General features: G+C 42.6%; 1 protein-coding gene across 1 annotated transcript in view; it reads right to left on the reverse strand.

Moving 5' to 3' along the window:
* Nucleotides 1-280: 280 nt before the first annotated feature.
* LOC137616503 (uncharacterized) overlaps nucleotides 281-27422 on the reverse strand; it is a 40238-nt gene continuing 13096 nt past the window's right edge. Inside the window, exons 3-4 of the mRNA XM_068346325.1 lie at nucleotides 2282-2457; nucleotides 281-1831 (exon numbers count right to left, since the gene is read on the reverse strand). Coding sequence (XP_068202426.1) covers nucleotides 371-1831; nucleotides 2282-2457 — 1637 coding nt within the window. The 3' untranslated portion in view covers nucleotides 281-370. The remainder of the gene's footprint in view (nucleotides 1832-2281; nucleotides 2458-27422) is intronic.

Raw genomic sequence — 27422 nt, forward strand, 5'->3', positions numbered from 1 at the left:
ATGTCTGCAACTAGGTGTTTCCAAATAATAAAGGAAAGGATTCATTAATATAATCCTCTAAATTATCAAAATACCTGTATATCAAATTGTCTTACATAAGGATGATTGTTCATAATCTCTCATTTGCATTACATGGTGTACCTGCTTTCAGAGGAATGCCTTTTTCCCACACCTGTTTTTCTCTTTACCTTCCTTGAAAGTATCTTTACCTTCCTTGAAAGTAAAGTTCATGTATAGCCAGTTTAGTTTTATTTTTCATCAAACTTTTCATTAATGGTAATCCACATTACTTGTACAGAAATATAATAATCATATTATGTCCTCTATACTTGTACCTTATAGCTGAAATCCATTGCAAGGTTTATTTTTATCATTTATTCTTCTTTGTACGCTTTGAATATTTTGTATTGATTTTTAACAAATCCTCGATATCTACTCTTCGTGCTTTTGAAATGATAGATGGTTTTTCTTGTGCATAGTCAGTTACACCTATTCTTTCCTCTTCATATTCTCCTATTCTTTCCTCTTCATATTCTCCATGGTCTGTAGCTTCTTTTATTTTTTTTTCTTCCTCTTTGTACCTTTGGCATGATTTGCTTCCTGTAATATGTCGACCGTGGCAATAAACACAAGTTGCTTTTTTTGCTGTACAGTCTTTCATCTGGTGTTCTTTCCCACACTTTGGACATATTAGTTTTTGTGTACAATCAAGTGTCCTATGCCCAAATTCTTGGCATTTAACGCATCGTATTACGTGGTAAGTATCGTAAATCATGACACAATTACCGAGTACGTTCAACTTATCACCACGTACTTTTATGTTCTTTCTTACTTTTGGTGAGCATTTTATGACAATATGTCTTGTCCCTTTGACCTTAGTTTTTAGATTTGCAACCATTTTGAAGTGGTCTACATTTTGTACCAAGTTTTCTATCCATGGGTTCTTGTCCTTAATACAGTCTATGATACTCTCATTTGCATAATATTCTGGGATGTTTTCTATTCTGATCTTTGGGAACAGTTTTCCTTTTATATTAGGCAAAATGTATGTACTCTTATTTTTTCCCAAATTTAAATTTCTTGCAAATGAACCATTTATTTGTTCTCTTTCCTCAAAAAGCATTTTTTGTTTTTGTAAAAATTTTAACATAAACTTCTTTTTTGTAGCAGAGAATCCCAAGGGCTTCTTATGGGTAACCGAGATCTTTTTTGCTTTTCTTTTTGCCACAAACTTATGATTTTCATTTGAAAAGTTTATTCCTTCACTTTTTGTCATGAACTTATATTTTGCATATCTCTTTCTGTTCAAACACTTCAACTTTGACCATCCAGCTTTTAATAGAGTTGTGTGTTCTATGGAAATAGTTTTCTCCAGTTTAGCAGGGTACATTGCCAAGTCAATTAATTTTAGAACTACTGCCATCTTCTCATCTGGGTTGGATATTTTTGCAAGGTTTCTTTCCTTTGGCTTTGGAAGGTTTCTTTCTTTTGGCTTTGGAAGATTTCTTTCCTTTGGCTTTGGGAGGTTTTTTTCCTTTGGCTTTGGAAGGTTTCTTTCCTTTGGCTTTGGAAGGTTTCTTTCCTTTGGCTTTGGAAGGTTTTTTTCCTTTGGCTTTGGAAGGTTTCTTTCCTTTGGCTTTGGAAGGTTTTTTTCCTTTGGCTTTGGAAGGTTTCTTTCCTTTGGCTTTGGAAGGTTTCTTTCCTTTGGCTTTGGAGTTGTATTTTTCATTTTTTTATGACGGAGGATAAATCTCACTAATTTGTTGGTGCCATCTAGGTGCCTTTTGTAACTGCATTCTCTGCATATCTGCTGTAGTTTATCTACATCTTCCTGTTAATAGAAAAATATAACAACATTTTTAAAGTTGGCATTTTTTCCTTAGCTATACAAACCTGAGTCCTTTAAAATCAGGAAGGTAGGAGCAATGTTCACCAGCACCTTACCAATGCTGAAGACATAGTATATCCTATTTTAAAGGATGATAGGCGTGTATACACAAGAAAAAATTAATATAAAAGTTTATTTTTAATTTTATGCTTCTAATAAACAAAAAGAAAAAGAAATTCTTATCAAAGAGAAACTATCTAATGCAGTCATATTACACTAACTTAAGTTATAGTTCTTCATACTACTCAAGACACTTTGTTGGCAAAGTTTATCAATATTGTAAAGTAATACCCAACATATCCATAACAGTAACAACTGTGCTAGTGCAGCCAATACTCTGAAGTAAGTAAATACCATGATTGAAATTTTTGTAATAAAATGTTATTCACTTACATTTGCAATAAGATCAATGCCATCAACTTTGCATTTTGGGCAGATGACAAACTCCCTTTTGAAATCCTTGAGCAACTGATGCAGCTTTTTTCTTTCATGGAAACCATGAATAATAATGGTGCCCTTCTTAGTGTAAATGAGTGCTCCCAATTTGATAGAAAAATATTTCATCACATCTGAAATAAAAATTATATTAAATTAATCAAAATGAAGCTTGTTTAAAAAATCAATCAATCAAACTACTTCTTGTTCCATAATCAATTAATCTCTGTGGTGGCTGAAGAATGTCCAGTGCTAATTCCCTCCTTATCCTAACATTCCTAGTCTACATCCTCTTTCATTGCCCTCCCTAAGCCTATCATTATTATCATTACCTGCCAAGCCACAACCTAGTTGGAAAAGCAGGATGCTACAATCCCAGGGGCCCCAACAGGGAAAATAACCCAATGAGGAAAGGAAACAAGGAAAAATAGAATATTTTACGAACAGTAACATTAAAATAAATATTTCCTACATAAACTATAAAAACTTTAAAAAAGAACAAGAGGAAGAGAAATGAGATAGAATAGTGTGCCCGAGTGTACCCCCAAGCAAGAGAATTCTAACAGAAGACAGTGGAAGACCATGGTACAGAGGCTATGGCACAACCCAAGACAAGAGAACAATGGTTTGATTTTGTAGTGTCCTTCTCCTAGAAGAGCTGCTTACCATAGCTAAAGTCTCTCTTCTACCCTTACCAAGACGAAAGTTAGCCATTGAATAATTACGGTGCAATAGTTAACCCCTTGAGAAGAAAATTGGTTTGGTAATCTCAGTGTTGTCAGGTGTAGAGTATATATAAATAAGCCAGACTATTCAGTGTATATGTAGGCAAAGGAAAAATGAACCGTAACCAGAGAGAAGGATCCGATGTAGTACTGTCTGGCCAGTAAAAGGACCCCATAAAACTCTAGCGTTAGTATCTCAACGGGTGGCCGATTTACCCTTAGCAAAGCTCTATTGTGCTAACTAGATTGGAACCAGATATTTTTGACAGTTGATCCATAGCTTATTCTTATATTTGTTGTTTTGAATAATGTTTTAATTGCTTTAGTCATAGTAAATGTGTAAACATCACTTTTGCCAATATCCACTAATCTAACTCAATAAAATTTTTCTTTATCATCAGTCCCATGTTTTTATTAAAAGGTTTACATATTTCCTCCTTATATTGGTGGATGAAGGATGACCTTCCTGAAAAAAAAAAAAAAAAAAAAAAAAACTTGCTTGTTACTCAATACTGTATATAAGTAGTCCCACATGATTTCCCATACTTATAGGCACCACCCTGAAACCGAAAGATCCTAAGACAATCTTTGACAAGGCCAGACACTTGTTCTTAGTACTGTACCCTATTTGAAACCTAAGCAGTTCTCTGGAAAGCAAGAGAGGGTGGGAATGCTCTTGAACAAGAAGAACCTCTGACCCATTAGTTAGTGAAACCTATGACTAATGGATGATAACTCTGGAAAAGTGAAAAGACAGCCCTCCTCCCTATTTTATTTCCCTTGTTTGAGCAAAGAGTGCTTTGGCCTCATATACACACCTAGCCAACCTACAATGGGGGTAGACCAAGTGACTTTTTTACTGATCTTTGAATGAATGCAGAGATGGCAATACCTGCCTCAAAAACATTGATATGCAGGAGAGTGGTGTCAGAGGTTCATGTTCATAAGGCAAATAAGAATTTTTTTTTGGATAAGTGTCCAATTCCCTTTGGCCTGTTTGAGAATGATTTTGAGTCAAATCTATGTGTATCTCTGTCCTGACCGTCTACGGGGCTAGCTGGGACATAAGGATTGGATTGGATTATTAAATTTAGGCCTCAAGCCAAGCAACTGGGCATCAAAGGCCATTCAGCCCTATATGATACAAATTAATCAACCATACAGTATCTGTACACTCACACCATTTGGTATCATTTCAACCGATAAAAACAATTTCACCACTTTTGTACAATAACATTTAAATGTTAAATAAGAAGGAAAATTAGATATGACAAATTTGGAAGTAATTTGTACTTTTCCTAACAATGCAAACCTGTAGCTATTTATACGGGTACAGTCAAGTCTCATTCTTCGCGATAGTTAGGTTACAGACAGGCGCAAAAAGCAAATTTCCGCGAATAAATACTACACTAGAGTGGGCCAACTCCTAACCTAAAAAGTCACTGCCCCTTACCATGAGAAGGTGCCCGAGCTGTGATTAACGCAGTACTGTAAATACTGCCTAATATTGTTTTAATTAGGTTTCTACAACAGTTTATAATCATATGTACAGTCTGAATTACATTTGCACACATGTACACTACGTACTGGACACAGTAAGGTTACAGTACAGTATTGTGTCAAGGTAAAGTTTACTGAGTCGTCATCATCCCCTTACTGTTCTGTAACAAAAGTTGTTCCTATCTAGTAATACTGTACTGTAACCTAATACTCACTGATACTGTAGTGTATATTACTGTAATATACTGTATGTCCATTCGATTACTTTTCAACAGCTGATCTCTCTTTCTTCGAAAGTATTATTCAACCCAAAATACTTATTGATAAAATACACCCAAAATTTAAAGCAAAAGAACATAAATGTTTTTATTAAAGTACAATTAACTATTTAAATAATCGTAATTTTCTAAAGTGTGTGTGTGCATTAGTTCTCTCTTATTTGATAGAAGGATGTCAGAAAATTTCAAATGATTCATATTATGTGTGTGTGGGTGTGTGTAATAAATGAAATCCTTGTTTCTTTGCTAAGTCTCTATTGAGCCTTTATAATCAAGCACCACAGAGCTAAAACCTATGAAATATGACAAATTTGTAGATAATTTGTATTTTTCCTAACTATACAAACCTTAGCTATTTAATAAGGGTATTACTTTCGGCATAGCCATTAAATTTTAACTATCCATACCGCTAGCTAGCGGGGGTAGGGGAGGGTAGCTTGCTACAGCCCCCCTCACACACCTGTGATTGAGCTCACTTTGCTTGGAGGTAAGACTTCAAGGGGGACAGGGCTGGCAGGTAAGTTTGCTTAAATAGCTAAGGTTTGTATAGTTAGGAAAAATACAAATTATCTACGAATTTGTCATTTGTTCCGTAACTGGAATACAAACCATGCTATTTAATAGGGGTGACTTACCCATTAGGTAGGGTGGACGTCCCAGCCAATCTGGCTTTGGCTTTACCCGGGGGCTCCTTATCTGAGTGTGTCAGTACTCAAAAATAAGGAGTCCCTGCACCTTGCTAAAACCTTGCTACGCAAAGTTCGCGGCCTACGCAAGCTGTGTGTTGAGGTATATAGAAGTGTGAATGTCCAGGTAAAGTTATTCCGAGTTCTTTAAAAGGAAAAACTGTGTAACTAGGACTTTCCCAATACCACCTCGTCCGGGTATGGGGACGCAACAGTATTAGTTTTAACACTAGGTACACAAGGGAGCATGGTTTACCTGCAGTGGTTTGAGGTCAGCTGTGCAGAGAACCCAGGATGCTGCTTTCCCCAAGAGAGGGGAGAATGAAGAAAAGAATAAGGGCTAGTCAAACATTTTCATTCTCACAGACTAAAACTGGGTAACAATGCCCTCAACCTTCTGCTATTTGTCCAATAAGGAGCTTGAGGTTTTAAACCAGCTGTTGTGCAACCACCACAGGACCGATAGAGAACTTATCGAGTCTCCTGTGGGTCATGTCTTGCAGGTAGTGGGATGTGAATGTGGTCTGACGATTCCACAACCCAGCTTGAAGAACCTGCGTCACTGAGACGTTTCTCTTGAATGCCAGGGACGTAGCCACGCCCCTGACATCATGAGCTCTGGAGCGACGTGAAGGAGGAGGGTCTGGATTCAATGCATGGTCTATGACCTTGCGAATCCATGCTGAGATGGTGTTATTGGTGACCCTCCTCTTGGTCCTTCCTGTGCTGACGAATAGTGCAGGCACACGAGGACGGCCTGCGAATGTTCTCGTAAGATATAGCCTCAAACTCCTCACTGGGCATAGTAAAGAGATGGTCTGGGTCATCTGTTACAGTACGGAGACTAGAAATTCGGAAGGAGTCGAATCGTGGATCCGCTACTCCCGGGTTCTGAGTCTTAGCAATAAACTCAGGGACGAAGCTGAACGTTACCTCTTCCCATCCCCTTGAATGGGCATTGTCGTATGAGAGACTATGAAGTTCACTGACTCGTTTGGCTGAAGCCAAAGCTAGCAGGAACACCGTCTTCCAAGTCAGCTGGCGATTGGTTGCCTGGCGTAATGGTTCGAACCACGTTCCATGGGGGAGGTCTCACTTCTGACTGGGGGCAGGTAAGTTCATAACTCCATATGAGTAAGGAAAGTTCTAGCGATGAAGAAATGTCCATTCCTTTCAGTCTGAAGGTGAGGCTTAAGGCTGAGCGATAGCCTTTTACTGCCGAGACTGACAGGCGCATTTCTTCACGCAAATACACGAGGAACTCCGCTATTGCTGGAATAGTGGCATCGAGTGGAGAGATAACCCTTCCACGACACCAACTACAGAAGACTTTCCACTTTGCCTGGTATCCAGACAGCCTAGTCGCAACTTGTTGCAAAAATCCTCTCTAAGAGAGGATATGCTGGATAGTTTCATGGCGTGAAGTCGTAGCGAAGCTACGGCTTTGTGGAATATGTTGGCATGTGGTTGTTTGAGTAGATTGTGTCGTGGAGGGAGTTCTCTTGGGGGCTCCGTTAGGAGCTGCAGAAGGTCTGGAAACCATTTTGCGTGATGCCATAGCAGAGCTATGAGGGTCATTGAAAGACTGACCGATGTTCTGGTCTTGAGTACCCTTCTCATCAAACAGAACGGGGGGAAAGGCATAAACGTCGATATTGTCCCACCTTTGTTGGAATGCATCTTGCGAGAGAGCCTTGTGGTCTGGGACTGGGGAACAATACAGCGGGAACCTGAAGTTCAGGGCCGTTGTGAAGAGGTCCACAGTCGGAGAACCTCACAAAGTCAGGACTTTGTTCGCTACTAGATGATCCAAAGACCACTCGTTACTCACTATCTGAGATGCTCTGCTAAGGTTGTCGGCGAGCAATCCTTTTGCCCGGAACGAAGCATGCCGATAGTGGTATCAAGTGGATTTTGGCCCATCTCAGTATCTCTACTGCTAGATGGGATGGCTGCTGCGAAAAAGTACCTCCTTGCTTGTTGATTTAAGCCACTACTGTGGTGTTGTCGCTCATCACCACCACTGAGTAGCCCGCCAGGAACTGTTGGAACTGTTGAAGGGCCAGAAAGACAGCCTTCATCTCTAGGAGATTTATATGGAGGTACTCTTCTGACTCTGACCAGAGGCCTGAGGTCGTGTGGTGCAGCACGTGGGCCCCCCACCCTTTTTTTTGAGGTGTCTGAGAACAGCATCAAATCCGGGGGAGGACGAGAAGATCCACTCCCTTTCGTAGGTTCTCGTCTGCCACCCACCACTGGAGGTCTCAGTTCCGCTGATCCCATGGGGATCCGAATGTCCAGGGAATCGCGTGTCTGATTCCACCGGGACTGGAGGGATCTCATCCCGAGGCGACCATTGTGAACTAGACGACCAGCGATGAAAGATGACCGAGGAGACGTATCCTTGTTTGGGCTGGAAGTTCTTCTCGTCTGAGAAAGGGTCTTGCGACCTTCCTCAGCCTTGTTATCCTGTCGTCTGATGGGAAGGCTGTGTGGAGATTGGTGTCTATAATCATGCCTAGGTATACCAGTCTCTGTGTAGGAAGCAGAGAAGACTTCTCAATATTTACCATGATCCCCAGATCCTGGCAAAGTCTCAGAAGTTTGTCTCGGTGTTGAAGAAGGGTTGACACCGAGTCTCATAGGATTAGCCAGTCGTTCAGATAACGGAGGAGACGGATGCCAATCCTGTGTGCCCAAGATGACACTAGGGCAAACACTGGTGAAAACTTGAGGTGCTGTGGAAAGACCGAAGCACAGCACCTTGAATTGGTACTTTCTGCTGTCGAGGGTGAATCTTAAGTACTTCCTTGAAAACGGATGGACTGTGATCTGGAAGTATGCGTCCTTTAGGACCAGTGTACACATGAAGTCCTGAGGTCTTACTGCTAGTTTGACTATGTCTGCCGTCTCCATGCTGAATGGAGTTTGTTTGACAAACTTGTTCGGGGCTGAGAGGTCGATGACTGGTCTCCAGCCTCCAAACGCATTTCTTACAAGAAAGAACCGACTGACAAAGCCTGGGGACCCGTCGAGGATCTCTTGGAGAGCGCCCTTCTTCAACAGGGTCTGGACTTCTGCCCGAAGGGCCTGCCCCCTTGCCGATCCCATGGCAAGGGAGTCTATTGACACTGGATTCCTGGTCAGGGGAGGGAGAGATGTTATGAATGGGACGCAATATCCTAGACGGATCACGGAGATTGTCCAGGAATCAGCCCCAAGTTGCTTCCACCTGTCTGAGCAACTTTGTAGACATCCGCCCACTGGTGGAAACGCAGGGGGAGTGCCTATCCTAGCGTTTGCAGCCTCGGCCGCTGCCTCTAGAATTCTTTCCTCCCCTAGAGGACTTTTTGCCTTTCCTGTCCTTGACAGGAAAGGCCTTATTAGACACCATTGTCTTCGCTGCTGGTTTCGTCATCACGGTCTTGGTTGGATGGGACTGCTGAGATGCTGGAGGATCATAGGGCATGGATGTCAAAGCCCTATGGAGGAGGGAGTCTTGATGTGACTTCATCTACCTCTAAGCAGCAAGTTCCACTTCCTTAAGCTCAAACAGGTGGGCCCCCTCTAGGGAAGAATGTCTGAGCCTATTAAAGGGAGCCCTCGCTACTTCGCGGTTCGACCATCGTGGATTCACCACTTCGCGGGTTTTTTCATAACCCATATATATATATATACATATCGTGGATTTTCCGGAAATTTCGAAAATACCGCGATATCTGAAGACCCCAAATACGATATTTCGTTACCTGTAATTCCATTAATACTGTAATTAGTAATATCTGCTCTTACTGATTGTTCATTGCATTACATATGACATATAATTCAGCACAGAAAGAAATAAAACACGAAAAGAGAATGTGATCATACGATAATTCAGTACTGTATACAGTACGTAGTAAAATTAAATCGAACATGAAACGCAAATCAGATGCAGTCATACCATATTAGAATGGTGTAAGGCTGCTGATGGCTACTACTGTACTACAAATGTAATGGATGTGCATCTTTTCCATGAATCTTTTGTATGTATACATACGTAGTACTGCATCCAATAATATTCTTTGTTGCAAAAATCACATCTCGAATAAGCGTACGAGAGAGAGAGAGAGAGAGAGAGAGAGAGAGAGAGAGAGAGAGAGAGAGAGAGAGAGAGAGAGAGAGAGAGACATATCTTACAACAAAACAAGCGTAAAATAGCGTACGTAAAGCTGTATTATTATTATTATTATTATTATCATTGTTGTTAAAATTATTATTGTTATTATTATTATTATTATTATTATTATTATTATTATTATTATCATCATTATTATTATTATTATCATTATTTATTATTATTATTATTACTGTATACGTAGGGTACCTTGTACTTTGAATCGGTAACCTACGTAGCATATAAGACGGGTTGTGATTGGTTCAAGCGCTGATAGATGACGAATCAGAACCCAAGTTTTGTTATCTAGCCTGTGATTGGTGTTTTGCCCGCATCTCCAACCCGCAGCATCTACGTATTCGCGGTCACTTTGTCTCCCGCCATATCACTGTGTAGATGTTGTTAAGTTATTGTGAACTTTAATCTGTGCTGTGCGTGACTGTTTTAAGTTGAACTTTTTGTTGAACTTTCCGTTAAACCCTACTGTACAATGCCTCCCAAGCGTTCTGCTTCTACTAAGGCTGGTAGTGTGCCTAAACGCCACCGAAAGATGATGACGATTGCTGAGAAGGTGACGCTTCTCGATATGTTAAAAGACGGTAGAAGTTACGCGGCCGCAGCCCGCCATTTTGGAGTCAACGAATCCACCGTTCGCTATATCAAAAAGGACGAGGCGAACATTAGAAAGTCATTAGAATCGTTACCACGCGTAATAAAACGATCGTACGCATGGAAGGTGCTTTAGCAGTGTGGATTGCCGACTGCCGGAAGAAGAACATAGCCTTGGATACGAACACCATCCAAACCAAGGCTTTGAGCTTGTATGAGAATTTTGCGGCAAAGGAACCTCAAGACGACGATGGCGACCATGCTGAAGAAGATGATGATGTAGATGAACCTCAACCAGGGACATCCACTGATTCCCAGCGTCAGAAACAACGTTTTTCCGCCAGCAAAGGATGGTTCGCGAAGTTTCAGAAACGCTTCGCCCTGAAAAGCGTTTCCCTTCATGGCGAGGCTGCTTCCGCTGACACTGCCGCTGCTGAAACTTACGTGAACCAGACGTTCAAGAATATTATCGCCGAAGGTGGATACAAGCCGGAACAAGTGTTTAATATGGATGAGACCGGCTTGTTTTGGAAGAGAATGCCGTCGCTAACTTTCCTGTTCAAAGAAGAAGCCAAAGCCTCTGGCTTTAAAGCATTCAAGGATCGCGTTACCCTCGTGATGTGTGGCAATGCTGCTGGATTTTTGCTAAAGCCGGGGCTTATTTACAAGTCGAAAAATCCTCGCGCTTTGAAAAATAAGAATAAGAATCTCCTTCCCGTGTACTGGATGCATAATCCAAAAGCATGGATTACGAAGATGCTGACCTCCAACTGGTTCCACCAGTGTTTCATCCCGCAAGTCAGTCAATATCTCTTAGAGAAGGGCTTGCCATTCAAGATCCTTCTCCTTATGGATAACGCTGGTGGACACGCAACTGACCTGTCGCATGAGGGCGTTCAGGTTGAGTTCGTGCCACCCTACACCACGTCATTAATTCAACCGATTTACCAGGGGGTTATCAGGGCGTTCAAGGCCCTCTACACGAAGTATACCTTGGCGGACCTCGTTGCGTGTGTGGATGCTGCCCAAGAAGATGAAGATAAAGATTTTAATTTGAAGGCGTACTGGCGGCAGTACACCATAGCCACGTGCCTGCAGAACATTCAGAAGGCACTGCAAGAAATGAAACCTGCAACTGTGAATGCGAGCTGGAAGAAGTTGTGGCCCCAGATTGTTTACGACGACGAGGGATTTACTCCGTCTGAAATCCAACACTCTGCAATACGCAAATCTGTGCAGTTGGCTGCGATAATTGGAGGTGATGGGTTTGGCGACATGACGACTGAAGACGTCGACGAGTTGTTGGACTGCCATTCCCAGCCGCTAACTGACGCAGACCTAGAAGACCTGACGAAATCGGCCAGTGAAGAAGAGAGCGAAACACAGGAAGAGACCCAAGAAAATGTCGAAGAAACGGGCTTAACATTAGAACGGCTTGCCAAGGTCTGCAACCATATAAAGGAGGTGAAAGAAATGTTGCAAGAGTGGGACGAGGATATGGTTCGGTCTATGCAATTCTGCAACAAGATCAATGAAGACATGACTCCCAACAGGATGCTCTTAGAGCGAAAAAAGAAGCAGCGGCAGCAACTTCCGATCACAATGTTCTTCCAGCCTCGCAAAAAAGAGCCAGTTCCTCCTGCTAGTACGCCTTCGGAAGAAATTGAAGAAGTTTCCCAGGAAGAAGTTGAAGAGGTGTCCCAGGAAAAGACACCTCCGTCTGAAGAGACGTAAAATACTATCATTGGCTGCACAGTAGAAGACATCATCAGCTTCATCATCATCATTTCTACTGTGCAGCAAATTCATCGCCATCATCATTCAAGTTTTTCTTGAACTTCTTTCGTGGTGAGTACAGTAACAATCTTTATTTTTTACTTTAATATTCTAACATTTTAATATTTGTGCCTGTTTTAGTTTAGTACTGTATGCATTAAGTTAAAGGGAAGGTTTTAAAAGTCTGAAGAGTATACATGTTGTAACCTATCATATTTTTTTTGTTTAAAATTTACATTTACGTACGTAAAACAGTCTCTCTCTCTCTCTCGTAAATTGTTTTCCTGCTTTGCTACGTACAGTATGTACTGTATGATTTTATATAGATACGGTAAATAATATTTGTAATAACATATTTTCTAAAAGCTTTTACTGTAATATCATTATTTATCACTTTCATCATGCACGTTAAATGCCTTCTTTGTTTACTGAGCGTGGTTGTTTACTGAGCGTACTTTATGACGCCGTCGTTTTAGGCGGCGTCATAAAGAAAAACATTTCATTTGGAAGTCCTGAGAAAAATTAAGTAAAACATTGGTAATAACAAAATCAACATACTGTATAATCAATATAATCGAAGCAAAAACTAACCTATACACAGATGTGTACACTAAATGCGTTTGTTTCTTCATTATGATCAGAGAAACGTAAACAAAACATTGGTTGCCATTTTTTATCGTGCTTTTTGGCGTGTTTAGGAAACGCATGATATAAAATCGCCTTTAATATTTGTGCCTGTTTTAGTTTAGGGTACTGTAGTACATGCATTAAGTGTTCTGTACATTAAAGGGTAGTTTGTTAACAGTACTACGTACAAGGGAAGGTTTTAAAAGTCTGAATATACATGTTAACCCTTTTACCCCCAGGCTTTTTGGAAATTTCCAACCCTTAACCCCCAAGGGGTTACTTTTTTCCCAGCACATTTTGGTGTATATTTCTTTTAAATTGCTCTAACAGCCTTAATTTTTGTCATAGAGAGGTCAGGTTGGTCTCATTCTCTTGGAAAATGTCTGAATTTTCTGAAAAAATTATCAAAAATATGAAAAAAATATTTTTTTATAGCATTTTTTTGCAAGGACATACCGGTACGTCCATGGGGGTAAAGGGATGGCTTTTGTGAAACGTACCAGTACGTCCTTTGGGGGTAAAAGGGTTAAATAAATAGGTAAATATGGTGTCACTACTTCATGGATTTTCACCTATCGCGGTCGGGTCTGGAACCTATCTACCGCGATAAACGAGGGTTCACTGTATCTCGACGCTGGGGACCTGTTGGTGGAACTTCTCAGACACTGCATCTCGACGTTTCAGGATAGTGTTTGTCCCCAAGTTCGAAATAGTGGGCAAGAAACTCGATCGTGCGAGTGCCCGAGAGTAAAAAGGTCTCCATTGCCTTCCTGGTACGCTCCTTGGAAAAATCCTCGGATCGTATCAGGATACCCAAGGTCCCTAACCAGATGTCCAGCCACGAAGTAGCTTGCATAGCATACTTAGTGACCTTTTCCTGGTTAAGGACTTCGGCTGCCGAGAACGAGACCTGCCAGCTGGAGAGTCTCTCAAGAGGGACTCCCCTGGTTAGCTCTTCCAGAGAGTGGTGAAGTGGAAGAGCTGAACAGGGCTCCTCCAGGATCTCAAAGTACTTCCTTTGCTGTACGCGAGGAGGTAGGAGGAGCTTGTTCGTTGAGCCGGCACGGTTGGAGGAAGCAAACTCGGAGAGCTGTTGGGCGATCTTGTCCCTGGTACTCTTCAACCCCTGATACCAGGGCAGGGGTGCACTGGTCTTTGAGGGTTTCTGAGTGCCGAAGACACGGTCTAAGACAGTGTCTTTGCCCTCCCGAGGGGGTATCTCTGGGTCGGAAAACCCATTGAGAACCCTCATTAGAATCAGAACCTGCTAGAATGCATGTTCTGATTCTTGTTGGTCTCCTCCTGATGTTGGACTCACAGTGAAGTCTCCTTCTGTCCCCAAGAGCTCTTCTTGGGAAGAGTTGCAGACATTCCTTGAGTGGCTGGCTGTCTCCAATCTAGTCCTGGTGGAGGACTTTGGTAGAGTCTTGGAGTCTTTACTTCCGAGGAAGGAGGTAAGACTCCAACATCGAAGGCCTGAGTGTCATGTCCCTCCTGATCTCAGATTGAGCGGAACCCTCTGCGTGAAGGGAGGTTTCCTCCAACGGTGGGAGGGAGGAGTACATCTCCTCGCGTGATTCCCTTGGTGAAGGATGGTCTTCATCAGACAGGGAGGGAGAGTATCCCTGGGGAGATACTGGAGGGACTAGCCTTGATGGTCTACTCTACGTGAACGCGGCTTCACCCTCGGGAAGTAACCGCGTCGGAGACTTCTCTTTTCCTCTTTAAAGGGGTAGAGGAAACCATGGTTCCGTGTCTTGAGTCCAGAACTATAGGTTGCTCTGATGAGTGGTTGGACAGGACAACCTTGAAGGTCTTTCTTACAGCTCTGACTAAGGCACTGAACCAAGGTTGCTGACAGACTGATGCACTGTCAGACCGATCCCCTGAAGGGAAAGGGACCGAAGGTTCCCTACGAAGAGTCACCGTAATAGGTGGGTCCGTCTTAGAAGGCAGTTTAGGGATCCTGAACCCCTCTGCTTGTGCCTGATTCCCTTCTCCCGAAGGACGTGCTGGAATGCGTTTGCGGGGAGGGGAATGAGGCAATGGTGACCTTGCCGGGTGTAGATCCTACGCCCGTGCCTGTTGGCGCACGTGCGTGGGAAAAAATTGGCGCACGCGTGCAGGAGAATATTGGCGCGGGCGCGCAGGAGAGCATTGGTGTGGGCGCGCAGGAGAGCATTGGCGCCCGTGCGCAGGTGAAAGTTGGCATGCAGGTGCGTGGTGGCGCGTGCGCATGTCTTTGTGCGTGTGCGCGGGAGAGGCTTGGCGGGCAGGAGAGCGCGGATGTCCAGGAGAGCTGGATTGCACTTACTGTTTCACCTACAGAGTGTTGGTGCACAGGAGAATAATGGTGCGCAGAAACTTGTTGGTGCGCAGGTGAGTACTGGCGCGCGGGAGAGCGCTGGTGCGCAGTAGAGAATTGGCGCGCAGGAGAGTGCTGGCACACAGGATGTAATTGGCGCGTAAGAGAGTGCTGGCGCGCGGGAGAATGATGGCATGCAGGAGAGCGCTGGCGCACGGGAGGGCACTGGCGTATAGGAGATCGTAGGCGCTGATGCGCAGGAGAGCCCTGACGTGCAGGAGAGTGCTGTAGTGCGCTGGCGCGTGGGCGACCCTGGGCGTGTGAGCGCAGGAGACCATTGGTGAGCTTTCGCATGATCTTGCTGCCTTTTATGAGGGCGAGCAGGTGAAAGGGCGTGCCGAAGCGCTGTAGAGTGCTGACAAGCTGCTGGTGAGCGCTGATGTCCTGTAGGTTGGCGAGCTGCAGGGCGATGGCGCGCAGCTGCGCACTTTGGTAGAACTACGATAGGGTTTACCGGTGACAGGAACAGTGATGGCAGGTCTGAAGAGTGGATGGTCGGTGTAAAGGCGAGCATCCACTAAAGGGGATCGTGAACGATCAGCAGAGAGGTCCAGGACCGAAGTCACAGGACTAGATGCAGGAGCAGTAACGATCGATGGATGAAGGTCAGATGACTGCAGCGGAGGCTCCTCTGCAGGGGACGGCTGCGATGACGATGAACCAAAGAGGTGCCACTTCACCGCTGGTGAAGGGAGACCTCTAAGGCGAAATGGAAGGCGTGCTTTCTGACGAATGCGCCCTCTGGGGGTCATTGGATCAGCAAGCTGACCGTGCGCCGCAGCAGTCCTTCGAAGAGGAGTCTCTATAAGTGAACTCCCCCGAGGGGGAGAAACACTTGCAGGAGAGACAGACGTTGGACTTAGTTTCCCCCTGGATGGATGTTCAGGAACGGGGGAAACTAAGTCGGCAGCAACCGCTGGAGAGTCTGGATGGGTAGAGGAGTTGGATGATAACGCATGAGACACCTCTGACACTAAAACGTCGATGAGGGTCAGAGGATCTACCTCTGACGGCGACGATGACTGCTTAACAGAAGCACCCATGCGGATGAACTGTAGCAAAGCTTCCTTAGAGGGCGGACCCATAAGCCCCAAGGAAGACAAAATCTGTAAAAGAGGGGTTAGTGACAAGGCCTCATCCGGGGGGAGAGGTGGAGCTGCTTTGCTAGGGGAAGCAATATCATTTCTCAAAAACCGGGGTTGGCCGACATTAACTTGGTCTACGCTATTACTCGACGGTCTCTCGTAAGAGGCCGAACAAGTAGGAGCACTGGAGGAGGGTCGGGAGACGGAAGAAGAGGCCTTGGGTTTTTCTCCCTTTGAAGGAATCTTCGAAGGAGAAATATCCTGCTTGGACTTCTTCTTCCGCCGTCACCCAAACCTCTCCCACTGGGAGGAAGACCACTCCCTACACTCATTACACTTATTTACGCTATCACACCGTTGACCTCTACATACAGGACAAAAGGTGTGGGATCAGTCTCCAACGCCGACATAAACGTCCCACAAGGGCGGCCAGTGAGCCCAGGCCAGGTGTGCATCGTCGCAGAAGTCAACTTCACAAACATACACAAAGAAAAAACAAAAGTTATTAATGGCTGCCAATATTCGGCGAGGATGAAGAGCGGCAACGTCCGTTCACCATCCGAGCCAAAAGCAAAGTGAGCTCTATCTCAGGTGTGTGAGGGGGGGGGGGGGGGGTTTAGCAAGCTACCCTCCCCTACCCTCGCTAACTAGCGATATGGGTAGTTAATCCAGAAAGTAATACCCCTATTAAATAGCGTGGTTTGTATTCCACTTACAGAACAAATCGTGCATCGGCAACATGAATGAAACTCCGGTTAATGTTATGCGATTCAACTCACAAGACAAGTAAATAAAATATGAGAGAAGCATTTTAAATAAAACTATTGGAAATATGCTAATTGGAAAATCATAGATCAAGTACAGTAATAATTGTTTCTTTTAGCAAATATGAAATATCCTTTGGTAGCATCCCTTGCAGAATATTAATACTGAATCGGTGATTTTTAAGTCCCGATGATCCAGGATTCATCAGGATGTTGAAGGAATACTTCACCTCAACATTTTATTCGGTCTCAACAATAGACTGTGAAAGGATACACAGAGTATGTTAAAAATACTTGTACTACTGTATCATTGTATACTGTAGTTTTACCGGGGTACTACTGGGGTTAGGCGAGTGCCTGACGGCACTAACTGATAGGTAGAGAGAAAGAATGGAAAGGAGGATTCCGTATTATAGTTTAGTACAATAATTGGAAGTGTAGGGGGGCTACTGCCTTCTACAGTCTCCTTCCCAAAATGACAGTTCTAATGGAAGGGGAGGAATGCATTTGATTCTAGCTTCCATCCAGCCACAAATTCTGCTGCCAGCTGTACTGCCGGTTGCGAGATTTGTGGATGGCAGTCTAAGAGAGGACTAAAGAATTCTCACCAGTATAATGGGTTTCCCACCGGCAGCCGTCAGGGCTGGCTCAGCCTTTCCCCGGAGCATTCGCTTCCATTAGGGAGCTGGTCGAGGCGGTAACCTAACTGCCGCTTGTAAGAACCCAGCCGGCAACCCACTCAGCCCGGCAAGCGAGAATGATTGTAGAACACCGGCCAAAGGAAATTTGTGACGTCTAGGCCGACACTAAAGGACAGAAGGGGGAAGGAAAAGGGTCTTATAGTTTACAGGAGAGAAAGGCGACGGTAAGTATGCCGTCCACTTTCGGCTGTAAACCAAGGAAGCATGGCTTCCTGAGTCGACGCCATCGTGGGCGACAGGAGAATACGAATTCCCCTGCCGGCGACATTGTCAGTTATAAGACATGTCTTATAGTCTACAAGGGAAAAAGGCGGCGGCAATTATGCCGCCTACTTTCGGTTGTAAACTAGGGAAGCATAGCTTCCTTTGTCGGCAATGTCATGGGCGGCAGAGGAATTAAGATTCCCCTGTCGATGACATTGTCGGCTGCAAGACAATCAACCCTGAGTTACTGTCATTCTTCAAAGTCAGGATACTCGGCGGCAAGAAGATCGACGGTAAAACACTATCCAAGTCAAGCCGGAGTTAACTACTCGTTGGTGATGACGGAAGATAGGGTTGCCGCTTGGGATGGCGGCACTCAGGGGGTGAAGAAGGGTTTATCCTCTTTTCTCTAAAAGAGAAGCGTATCGAATTATACCAATAATTCTAGGGATTATATATATCCCCGACCGAATTAATAGAAACGATACCAGACGTTAAACAACGGGATTAACATTACTAACACATACCAAACGGGTTAGGCTAGCCTAACTCGAGTGGGGACCGCGGCTACAGGTGATACCACCGGGTTCCTATCGTATACAAAAGAAACGTTATATTTTGGAAGAGGAAATATTATACTGTATATGTATATGCGATCTTCACTAGTATAATTTTGCCTAAACAGCTAGAAACTTTCTTTATAGCTAAATACCGGGAGCGTCGCACTACTAACTAAATAATTGCATTTATGACGTGCGACAGCGGTCTCAAAATGGCCGCCTTCGAGAGATGGCAGTGCTCCACTTAACACACTTAAATTATGTTAATTTAACTGCGAAAAGGGAGCTGTAAATTATACACAGGAAAGATTAAATACTCAACTTTCCAGAGGATGAAGATGCTGGAGATTGCATGATAATACTCCAGAAAACAGTAACAACACTGAGAGAAATGTGGGAGAGCACCATGCTTAAATGCTACGTTCAAAGGAATAATGGGTCGTAGTAGTACAGGGAGGGGTTCCACTGGGTACCTTGATAACGGCTCCCCTTCGTTCGCCACTCTTCCCCCTCAAAGAGTAAAATCTATTCGAGGTAAGATTGCTATGTGTCGTATCAAAAATACGTCCCCTGATATTATGCGATATCCTTAAAGATATATTAAGGATACTCGCGCCAGGAGTTAGAATTCTGGAGACCTATGGTTAATTCTCTGGGAGTATCACTGTAACAAAATATCCCGCAGAAAGCTACCTTAAGGAACCTTCCATCAGGACAACATGGCTGAGCCCAAAAATACTATACTAAAATGTGGATATTACATGCATTATTATGGGATACAGTTAAGTGAAACACCAGGGAGAACAGTTAGAGAGAAGGATGAAACAATATGACATGAGACAAGAGGGGGGGGGGGGGGTAGCCAAGTTCCTTCTTGCACATTCCCTCGGCCAAATCTATGCTAATTCAAATAAATTAGCGAAATCAATGAATTTGGGAAACGCAAGAAAGAATGAAAAATAGGAATGGGAGTACGTGGAATGAGGGATAAGAAAGGGGTTTAGAATGAATAATATGAAAATGACAAATGAATGCTAGAAAAGAGAAGAATGAAATCGCAAAAAATAAAGAGAATCAAAAGTTAGAAAAATACACTGTAGATGTGTGTGGGAGTGCAAAGTAAATGTACAAAAGGGATTTGGGAATGAATTGGGAAAAGGATTAAGGATATAATAATAATAAGTGAAGGACAATGATAATGTGAAGGAGATTTCATACTACTATGCATGATAGATTATGTCAGTGAGGTAATTCTGTGAAAGTGAATGGTCAAATCAGTGGAATAATACAGTGAAAGTGAATATAGGTTGACAATGGACTGTGCAGATTTAATCAGCTGATTTGAGTATAAACAATGCATGAGATTATAATTTGCTATGTTTTTAATTGTAAATACGATACTAAAATGTGAATAAAACATGCATTATTTTTGGATACAGTTAAGTGAAACACCAGTTTAATCAAAATCAGGTTTATTTCAAATATAGCTGTAAGTTTTTACCACAGTAAATGGATATACACTGTAGAGAGAGAGAGAGAGAGAGCAGGATGTAAAGATAGGTAGTGGCGTGCAGTGCTCCCAGTGTAAAGGAGCGAGGGCTATTTGAAATCATCGCCCAGCTTGAATTTTACCGCAATTGTTATGAGAATATTTATTTAATAGGTATTGCATTATTCTTGGCCATTCCAATGCTGTTGCCAACTATTAGAAATCCAATTAATCTTAATGTTGGGTAAACAATCATCACAAAGAATTTTTTTTCTTCTTGGCCGCGAAAACCCGAAACAGCAAAGCAAGAAACCGTGATTAACAAGGCCCGACTCTAGAGGCGTGTTGCAGATGACATTGCTACGTATCTTTTATTGGTGAAAGATTAGACTACTGGACTGCAAATTTCTCCCTCGAGGAAATTATTTGACAGTGGCAATTGCAAGATGAATGGGAACAAAGCCTCTATTAATGGAATCAATGAATTTTTTTAGAAAGGTCCTTTGAACCTGAACACTGAGATATAGTCTTCAGTTACTACAGTGTCAACATGTAGAAGTAGATAAGGGACACAGAATATCTCGCATTGCTGTTTATGGCAATGTAGGTGGTGGATATTTAATATAGCATGGGTTTTGGGAGGTTAAATTGTGTACAGACATTTGATATTTTGCTGTCCGTTTTGACTGTAGCATTGAGAAAGCCTATGGAGTACCTGTGAATGAATATCACTTAAGAAATATTGGCTCAGAAGAAGAATTTGAGTAACTATTAACCTGTCAAATTAATTTGAATTTAGCCCAAATATATAGTCTGTTATGTTGATCTTTATTCATACTTTTATTATTATATATATATATATATATATATATATATATATATATATATATATATATATATATATACATATATATATATATATATATATATATATATATATGTGTGTGTATATGTGTATATGAATTTATGGGCTCAAGCCATGTCGTCCTGATGAAAGGTTCCTTCAGTAGCTTCCTTTGGGTATATATGACTACAATAAATATTCCTAGAGAATTAAACTAAAGGTTTCACAGAATTCTAACTTCTGGTGCGAGTACCCTAAAGGTTTCCCTCTAGGATATCGTATATCAACAGGGGACGCATGCATCAACACGCCACATGGCTATCTGCACCCCACATAGCATTTACGCTTCGAGGGGGAAAGGTGGCGAGGTAACTGAGGAGCCGTTCCAAAGTTACCCTCCTTCGTTACTGTTACACTACTCGCAACGTAAACAAACCGTCCGCCATACTGTGTGACGTCACGTCCGTCCTCATTCCTATTCTGGTAGCTTCCAACATTGGTTTGTTTTTCCCAGTGATCGCCGATTATCTTGTACATCCTTCGCCATGTCTCAACCTTCTGCCTCGCCTTCTTCTGGAAGGTTGAGTACCAGGTTCTTGTATTGTTTAAATAAGCTCTGGCCGTAAAGTAACGATTTTTTACGCTAAAATCTTGTGTTTTGTGGCGGAGCTGTGCCTTGCCCGGAGGCGCCATTCTATGACGCCGCTGTTCGCCTCGCATGCTTTATTTAGTTAGCCAGAACAGCCTTCCCGGCCTTGTAACTAATTAAATATCATTAGTTATTTAGTCTTCATTGCTAGGAATTAGTTATATTATGCCGATGGTATTCTTCGGCGCTCTTAGTTAGCCGACCCCATACTAGACTTTTAGCCTAGCCTAGGCCGCAGCCTAGTGTTCATGTTTACTTCTGCATAATATAATAAGTGTTTCTAGTGTTAATGTTAATGAAGATATAGGCATTTTTAAACATATACAAGATTCAGTGTTGCACATATCTTTCGCTTTCTAGGGACCATACAAGGGACCATGCCTGGTCCATCCATGTCACATCCCCTAACCCAACGTTGGGGCCCTTGTATGCTTCCTTATCTTCCCCGTTACCTTCGGGTAACCTCCCTCTGGGTAGCTTTGCTATATCTTAGCCCCCTTACCTGGAATAATTTTCGGGTAGGTTAGGCTAGATCGTTCTTCCCTCTTCCCTACCATAGTATATGGGGGGACCTCGGACAGAACCCCAGAGTACCTATCGTTCATCCCAGTCCACCCTTAGGGAACGCATTTCCCTTTAGGTATCGACTGAGACTGAAGGTGGAAGGGTCCTGCCCTTCCCTTCCCCCTAGACTGCTCTTGGGACACGTCCCTTCCTCCTGGGGCCTAGCGATATGTCTTCCCAGCCCTCCCTAATCTAGGAGAAGCTCTCCTGGTTTAGGTTAGGCTTTGGGGGATTCTGTTCTATTATAGTTTAGGACAGTACACCAGTGCTGTGCCTACTCTGAGCTAACCTACCCTAGGGTTGGAGATTGTTTCTTTCCTACCTGGGTAGTATAGCATCTAACAGATTCCCCCACTCCTTGGGAGCTTTAGGGTTGCGACCCCTTCTGCTCCCTCAGACCCCTACCCCCACTCTATCACTTTGTGTTGGCTTGCCTTCACACCCCTGTCTGCTGTCCTACAATTCCTCCCTTGGGGAGAGTTGTAGGTTAAGCTGTGCTCTCCTGCTTGGCTGGCCGCTCTGCTACACTTCCCCTCATAGTCGAACTATAGGGTAGTGTCGGCGGCCGGCCTGCCGGCGGAAGATCACCCTCTCCCCCTTTGGAGTATCCTCTGATCCTCCCTTGGATTACCATGGGCATCCAGCCGTCTGACGGCCCCCTGCCGCCAGATGATAGGCATATCCCCTCCTATCATGAAAGCACTCCTTTCTGAGGGAAGCCGGTCGCGTATCGGACATTACCCTTCCCCACTCCCTCCTTATCTTTCTCTCTTCTATCATGGTGCCGGTCCACTGCCGCCTCCGCCTACCGGCGCTAGCCGCCGGCACCCCATGTGACCTTCCTACTTCATAGGATGTTCCTATCTGAGGATTACCTAAGGCGACAGCCTGCCGGCTGCTGGGGGCCACCGCCCCTTGCCGCCGCGACCGCCGACATCTCAGACAACCCTCCATCTTATGTACCCAGCTAGGTTCACCAACGCCGACAGCCTGCCGCGTGCCAGCGGTCGCCCTTATATTCTTTCGTCAACACCCATAATTTTCCCACTGGGAGGCAGACCACTCCCGGCTTTCAACACATTTATTAGATTTGTCGCAACGTTGTCCCCTGCAGAGTGGGCAAAGGCGTTGAGAATTGGTATCCTCCCCAGACATGAAGGTACCGCAGGTGTGGCCCTCAGGACCAGGGCAGGTACGCATGGCCGGCAGGAAGGACGCAGACACAAATTGAAAGAAAAAGTGTAAAAAACACAGATTAATGGTAGTCCAAAAAGCAAAAGTGAGGCACAGTTACAGATGTGCAAAAGAGAGGGGTAGCTAGCTAATCCCCTATCCACTGCTAACTAACGGAATGGGTAGTTAACCATCGCTAAACTCTAATGGTTCGGTCCTTTCAGCTTCCACGAAAGTAATACCCCTATAAATAGCGTTGGTTTGCATTCCAGTTACGGAAGAACTACTAAAATATGTTTTAACATCAATAGCCACTTGACAGGTATTGCAAGAAAGGGGACTGTTTCCCTTCCCCATTCTTAATTAAATAAATATGGGTTGCATATGTATGGCTAATACGCAGCCTGGTTAAAATGATGTTATCCCTCTTACTTGTAGAACTACCAGATGACCATTTATCCACTGAAGGGTGGATTTGTTTCAATTTTGTATTGGTGGTCAGTTCAGACCATCGAGTCTGCCACTTATTCTTAGAGAAAATATATATTACTTTTAAGGTCTTTGTAAGGAATACTTATTGGGGATGTGTTTGGTAGCCCTGAAGCTTCCTTAACTACCTTATCTACTCGTTCATTCTCATTCCCCTCAACGTAGGCAGGGACCCAACAGAAGTAAACACTGATATTTTTCCTAGACTGCAGAAGTACTAACCAATTCTGCACCTCTTGTATTAAATAATGGGATAGCATAATTTGTTTAATTAAGAGTAAAAAACAATTGGAATCCATAAAAAGTAGGCCGTGACACAGGGCTATAGACCTGGCCCCTATGGGTCGAGAACCACTCAGGTGCCGTCCAACCCTCTTGACAGAGGTCGAGTCAAAGGGAAGCATATCCCTGTGACTATTCTGACTTTACTGGACTTCTATTTCTCTTCTTCATTTGAAAAGAGTCACATGACGACATGGAGGAGGAGGAGGAAAAACAGTGTGCATGCTTCTTAACCCTGGATAGGTACGGTGGGTCGTTTGCGACCCCGAGCGTCAAAAAAAAACAGGTTTTTCTCACGTGACTCACCCCTGTGACTGAATTTGTGGGTGATCGACCTGCAGGAGGTGTCTCCCCTACACGCTCTAGTAGTGTCCAGATGTGCATTGCTGTAGCTGTACTCCTTCCCCGATTTCTGAGACGCGTCGGGGTCGTTCGCGTCCGAGTTTACCCTTCTGAGGTAGTTTGCATAATTATCAAAGTTATTACGTATTATGAAATTGTCGTAGAATGGTGCAACTTGTATAGGTTATCAGTTGTGGAAAGTCTTGGTGGATTGTTTGGCTACCATGTGCATGTTTTTTTTTTTTAGTTAAAATGTCGTTCATCACCACGAGGACCATTTTACCGCGAGTGCCCCTTTTTCATTTTTTTTCATTTTTTTGCCAAGTCATTTTTCCGTAAGATATTGCCAAATAGTGTCGTAAAACTTTTGCTTGTTTAGTGTTGGAAAGTGTGTCTAGATGATCTGGCTACCCATGCATGACTTTGTTTTTGTCAGATACGACGTAGTTATTGGTATATTGGGTATTTAACTGCGGTTACCAATTTCTGTTTTTTTTTCAATATTTGTAAAAATTACTACGTAGTAAGGAATTGCCGTATATTATTAATTTTTTTTTCATGTTTATGTGTTAGAAAGTGTGCCTTGATGGTTGGGCTAACACGTGCATGTCTTTTTTTTTATCTGAGATGTCGTATATTAGAATGTCGGGCATTTTACCGCGAGTGTCCCTTTTTAATTTTTTTTAATTTTTTTGCCAAGTCATTTTTCCGTAAGATATTGCGAAATAGTGTCGTAAAACTTTTGCTTTTTTAATGTTGGAAAGTGTGTCTAGATGATCTGGCTACCCATGCGTGATTTTGTTTTTGTCAGATACGACGTAGTTATTGGTATATTGGGTATTTAACTGCGGTTGCCAATTTCTGTTTTTTTTCAATATTTGTAAAAATTTACTACGTAGTAAGGAATTGCCGTATATTATTGATTTTTTTTTCATGTTTATGTGTTAGAAAGTGTGCCTTGATGGTTGGGCTAACACGTGCATGTCTTTTTTTTTTATCTGAGATGCCGTATATTAGAATGTTGGGCATTTTTCCGCGAGTGCCCCTTTTTATTTGTTTTGCATTTTTTTGCTTAGTCATGTTACCGTAAGGAATTGGCAAGTAGTGTCGCAAAACTTATATTTTTATAGTGTTGGAAAGTGTTTCTAGATGATCTGGCTACCCATGCCTATTTTTTTTTTTAGCCAGATATGGCGTATATATAAGTATGTGTTCGATTTTCCTGTGATTGCCATTTTTTCGTTTTTTCCCATTTCTTTCAAAATTACTACGTACTAAGGAACTATCACAGAGTAATATTTCATTTATATGTTTATTTGTCGGAAAATATGCCTTGATGGTTTGCCTAGCACGTGGCTGAAATTTTTTTTTTCTGAAATGCCGTATATTAGAATGGCCATTTTTCCACGAGTGCCCCTTTTTATTTGTTTTGCATTTTTTTGCTTAGTCATGTTACCGTAAGGAATTGGCAAGTAGTGTCGCAAAACTTATATTTTTATAGTGTTGGAAAGTGTTTCTAGATGATCTGGCTACCCATGCCTATCTTTTTTTTAGCCAGATATGGCGTATATATAGGTATGTGTTCAATTTTCCGGTGATTGCCATTTTTTCGTTTTTTCCCAATTCTTTCAAAATTACTACGTACTAAGGAACTATCACAGAGTAATGATTCCTCTAGATGTTTATTTGTCGGAAAATTTTGTTTACTTTTTTTATGATTGAATATCATCAAATTTTTTTAGCTAAAATATTGTTTTACATTTTTTTTTTTCGATTTTATTTCCCTTCAAAAAAAATTTTTTGGGTCAGAATTTTAATTTTATAGTCGTAAAATAATCGACAATTATCCAGCAACCCACCATACAATTTTTATGCATATCCAATAATTAGATTAGTAAATAACACCTTGAAATTGACATACCCTTCCTACATTTCAAGTGGCAGATTAGGGAGTCTGAGTCAGTGTGGTTGGCGGCCATTTTGTGGACATATCCGAAGCGTAAGCTGCCCTATCTATATATATTCTTGTTCCCTATAGAATTTTTGATATTTTGGTATATTTTTACCTGCATAAATATCATATTATATATTAAATATATGTATTTTTTTACGAAATTTCCAAGTACTCAAAAAATTACCTTTAGATATGGCCCCTGATATAAATGTAATTTACAAAATAATGAAGATTTTTTTACATATTTCTATTTTAGGATAACATATGTTTATTCCCTAAAAAAATTAGCCACTTCCTATTTCATTTGGGTACCCAAAAAAATTCATGAAATTAGGACAATTTTTTTTGGCCAAAAAAAGTTACCCTTTTTTTCTCATTTCAGATCTTCACCTCCATGGGTCTGACTTCATCCAAAATACATCAAGATGTGTCCTAAACATTCAAGAATCAATTCCTAAAAGGATTTGTGTATATATGTATAAACTTTTTTTTTATGAATTTTTATGTCAGGTCTTTTTTTTTTTCTACTTAATTTTTTAAAATATTTATAATAAATAGTTTTTCTATAGATGAGTAGTATTTATCTTTACAGTTGTTTTAAGCATTCATTGAAGTTTTTTTTGGCAAAAGAAAAAAGGAGGTTACTGCAAAAACTGATTTTTCAAGAATTTTTTTTGGCGTCGGGGTCGTTCGCGTCCGAGTATACCCTTAAAGGGGTGTCCGAGGACCGTACCTATCCAGGGTTAATCTTCCTGGCTCTGCAAGCAGAGCGGTCGATATCTGAGCGACTGTCGATGAAGACATTTCCCCAAGGGGGGAAATCACATGGGTTGCCCCAATAGGAGCAATGCCACTGGGGCACACTGTCACAGGGGGAGGGGAAAACACACTCACAAGGGCCCATGACAACGCAACGAGCGGGGCTGGCAGCACAACCACTGATATTGAAGAAGTAGGAATGGGCCCCTGGCACAAGGGTCAGGGCAACAGGCACAGGGTTATTATGGGTAGGAATCACAGGCACTGGGTCAGGGATTGTGGTAACACTCGGGACAAGGGCAAGAGATCTCTTGCCCTTATCCTCACCTATTTCAGCTTAAGAATCCGTAGGAGCCACAGTTCCGAACTTCAACACATCTGCTGGGTCGGGGCTACCTTAAAAGACTTACTCTTCACACACCCTTCACCATTAACATCACCGGCAGGAGTACTGGGGGAGAAATAGCCTTAACTACCATCTCCCTCAGTCATGGAGGAGCTACTTAGAAAACTCACTG

This window comes from Palaemon carinicauda, chromosome 22, assembly GCF_036898095.1.
Source record: "Palaemon carinicauda isolate YSFRI2023 chromosome 22, ASM3689809v2, whole genome shotgun sequence".
In the NCBI taxonomy this organism is placed as follows: Eukaryota; Metazoa; Arthropoda; class Malacostraca; order Decapoda; family Palaemonidae; genus Palaemon; species Palaemon carinicauda.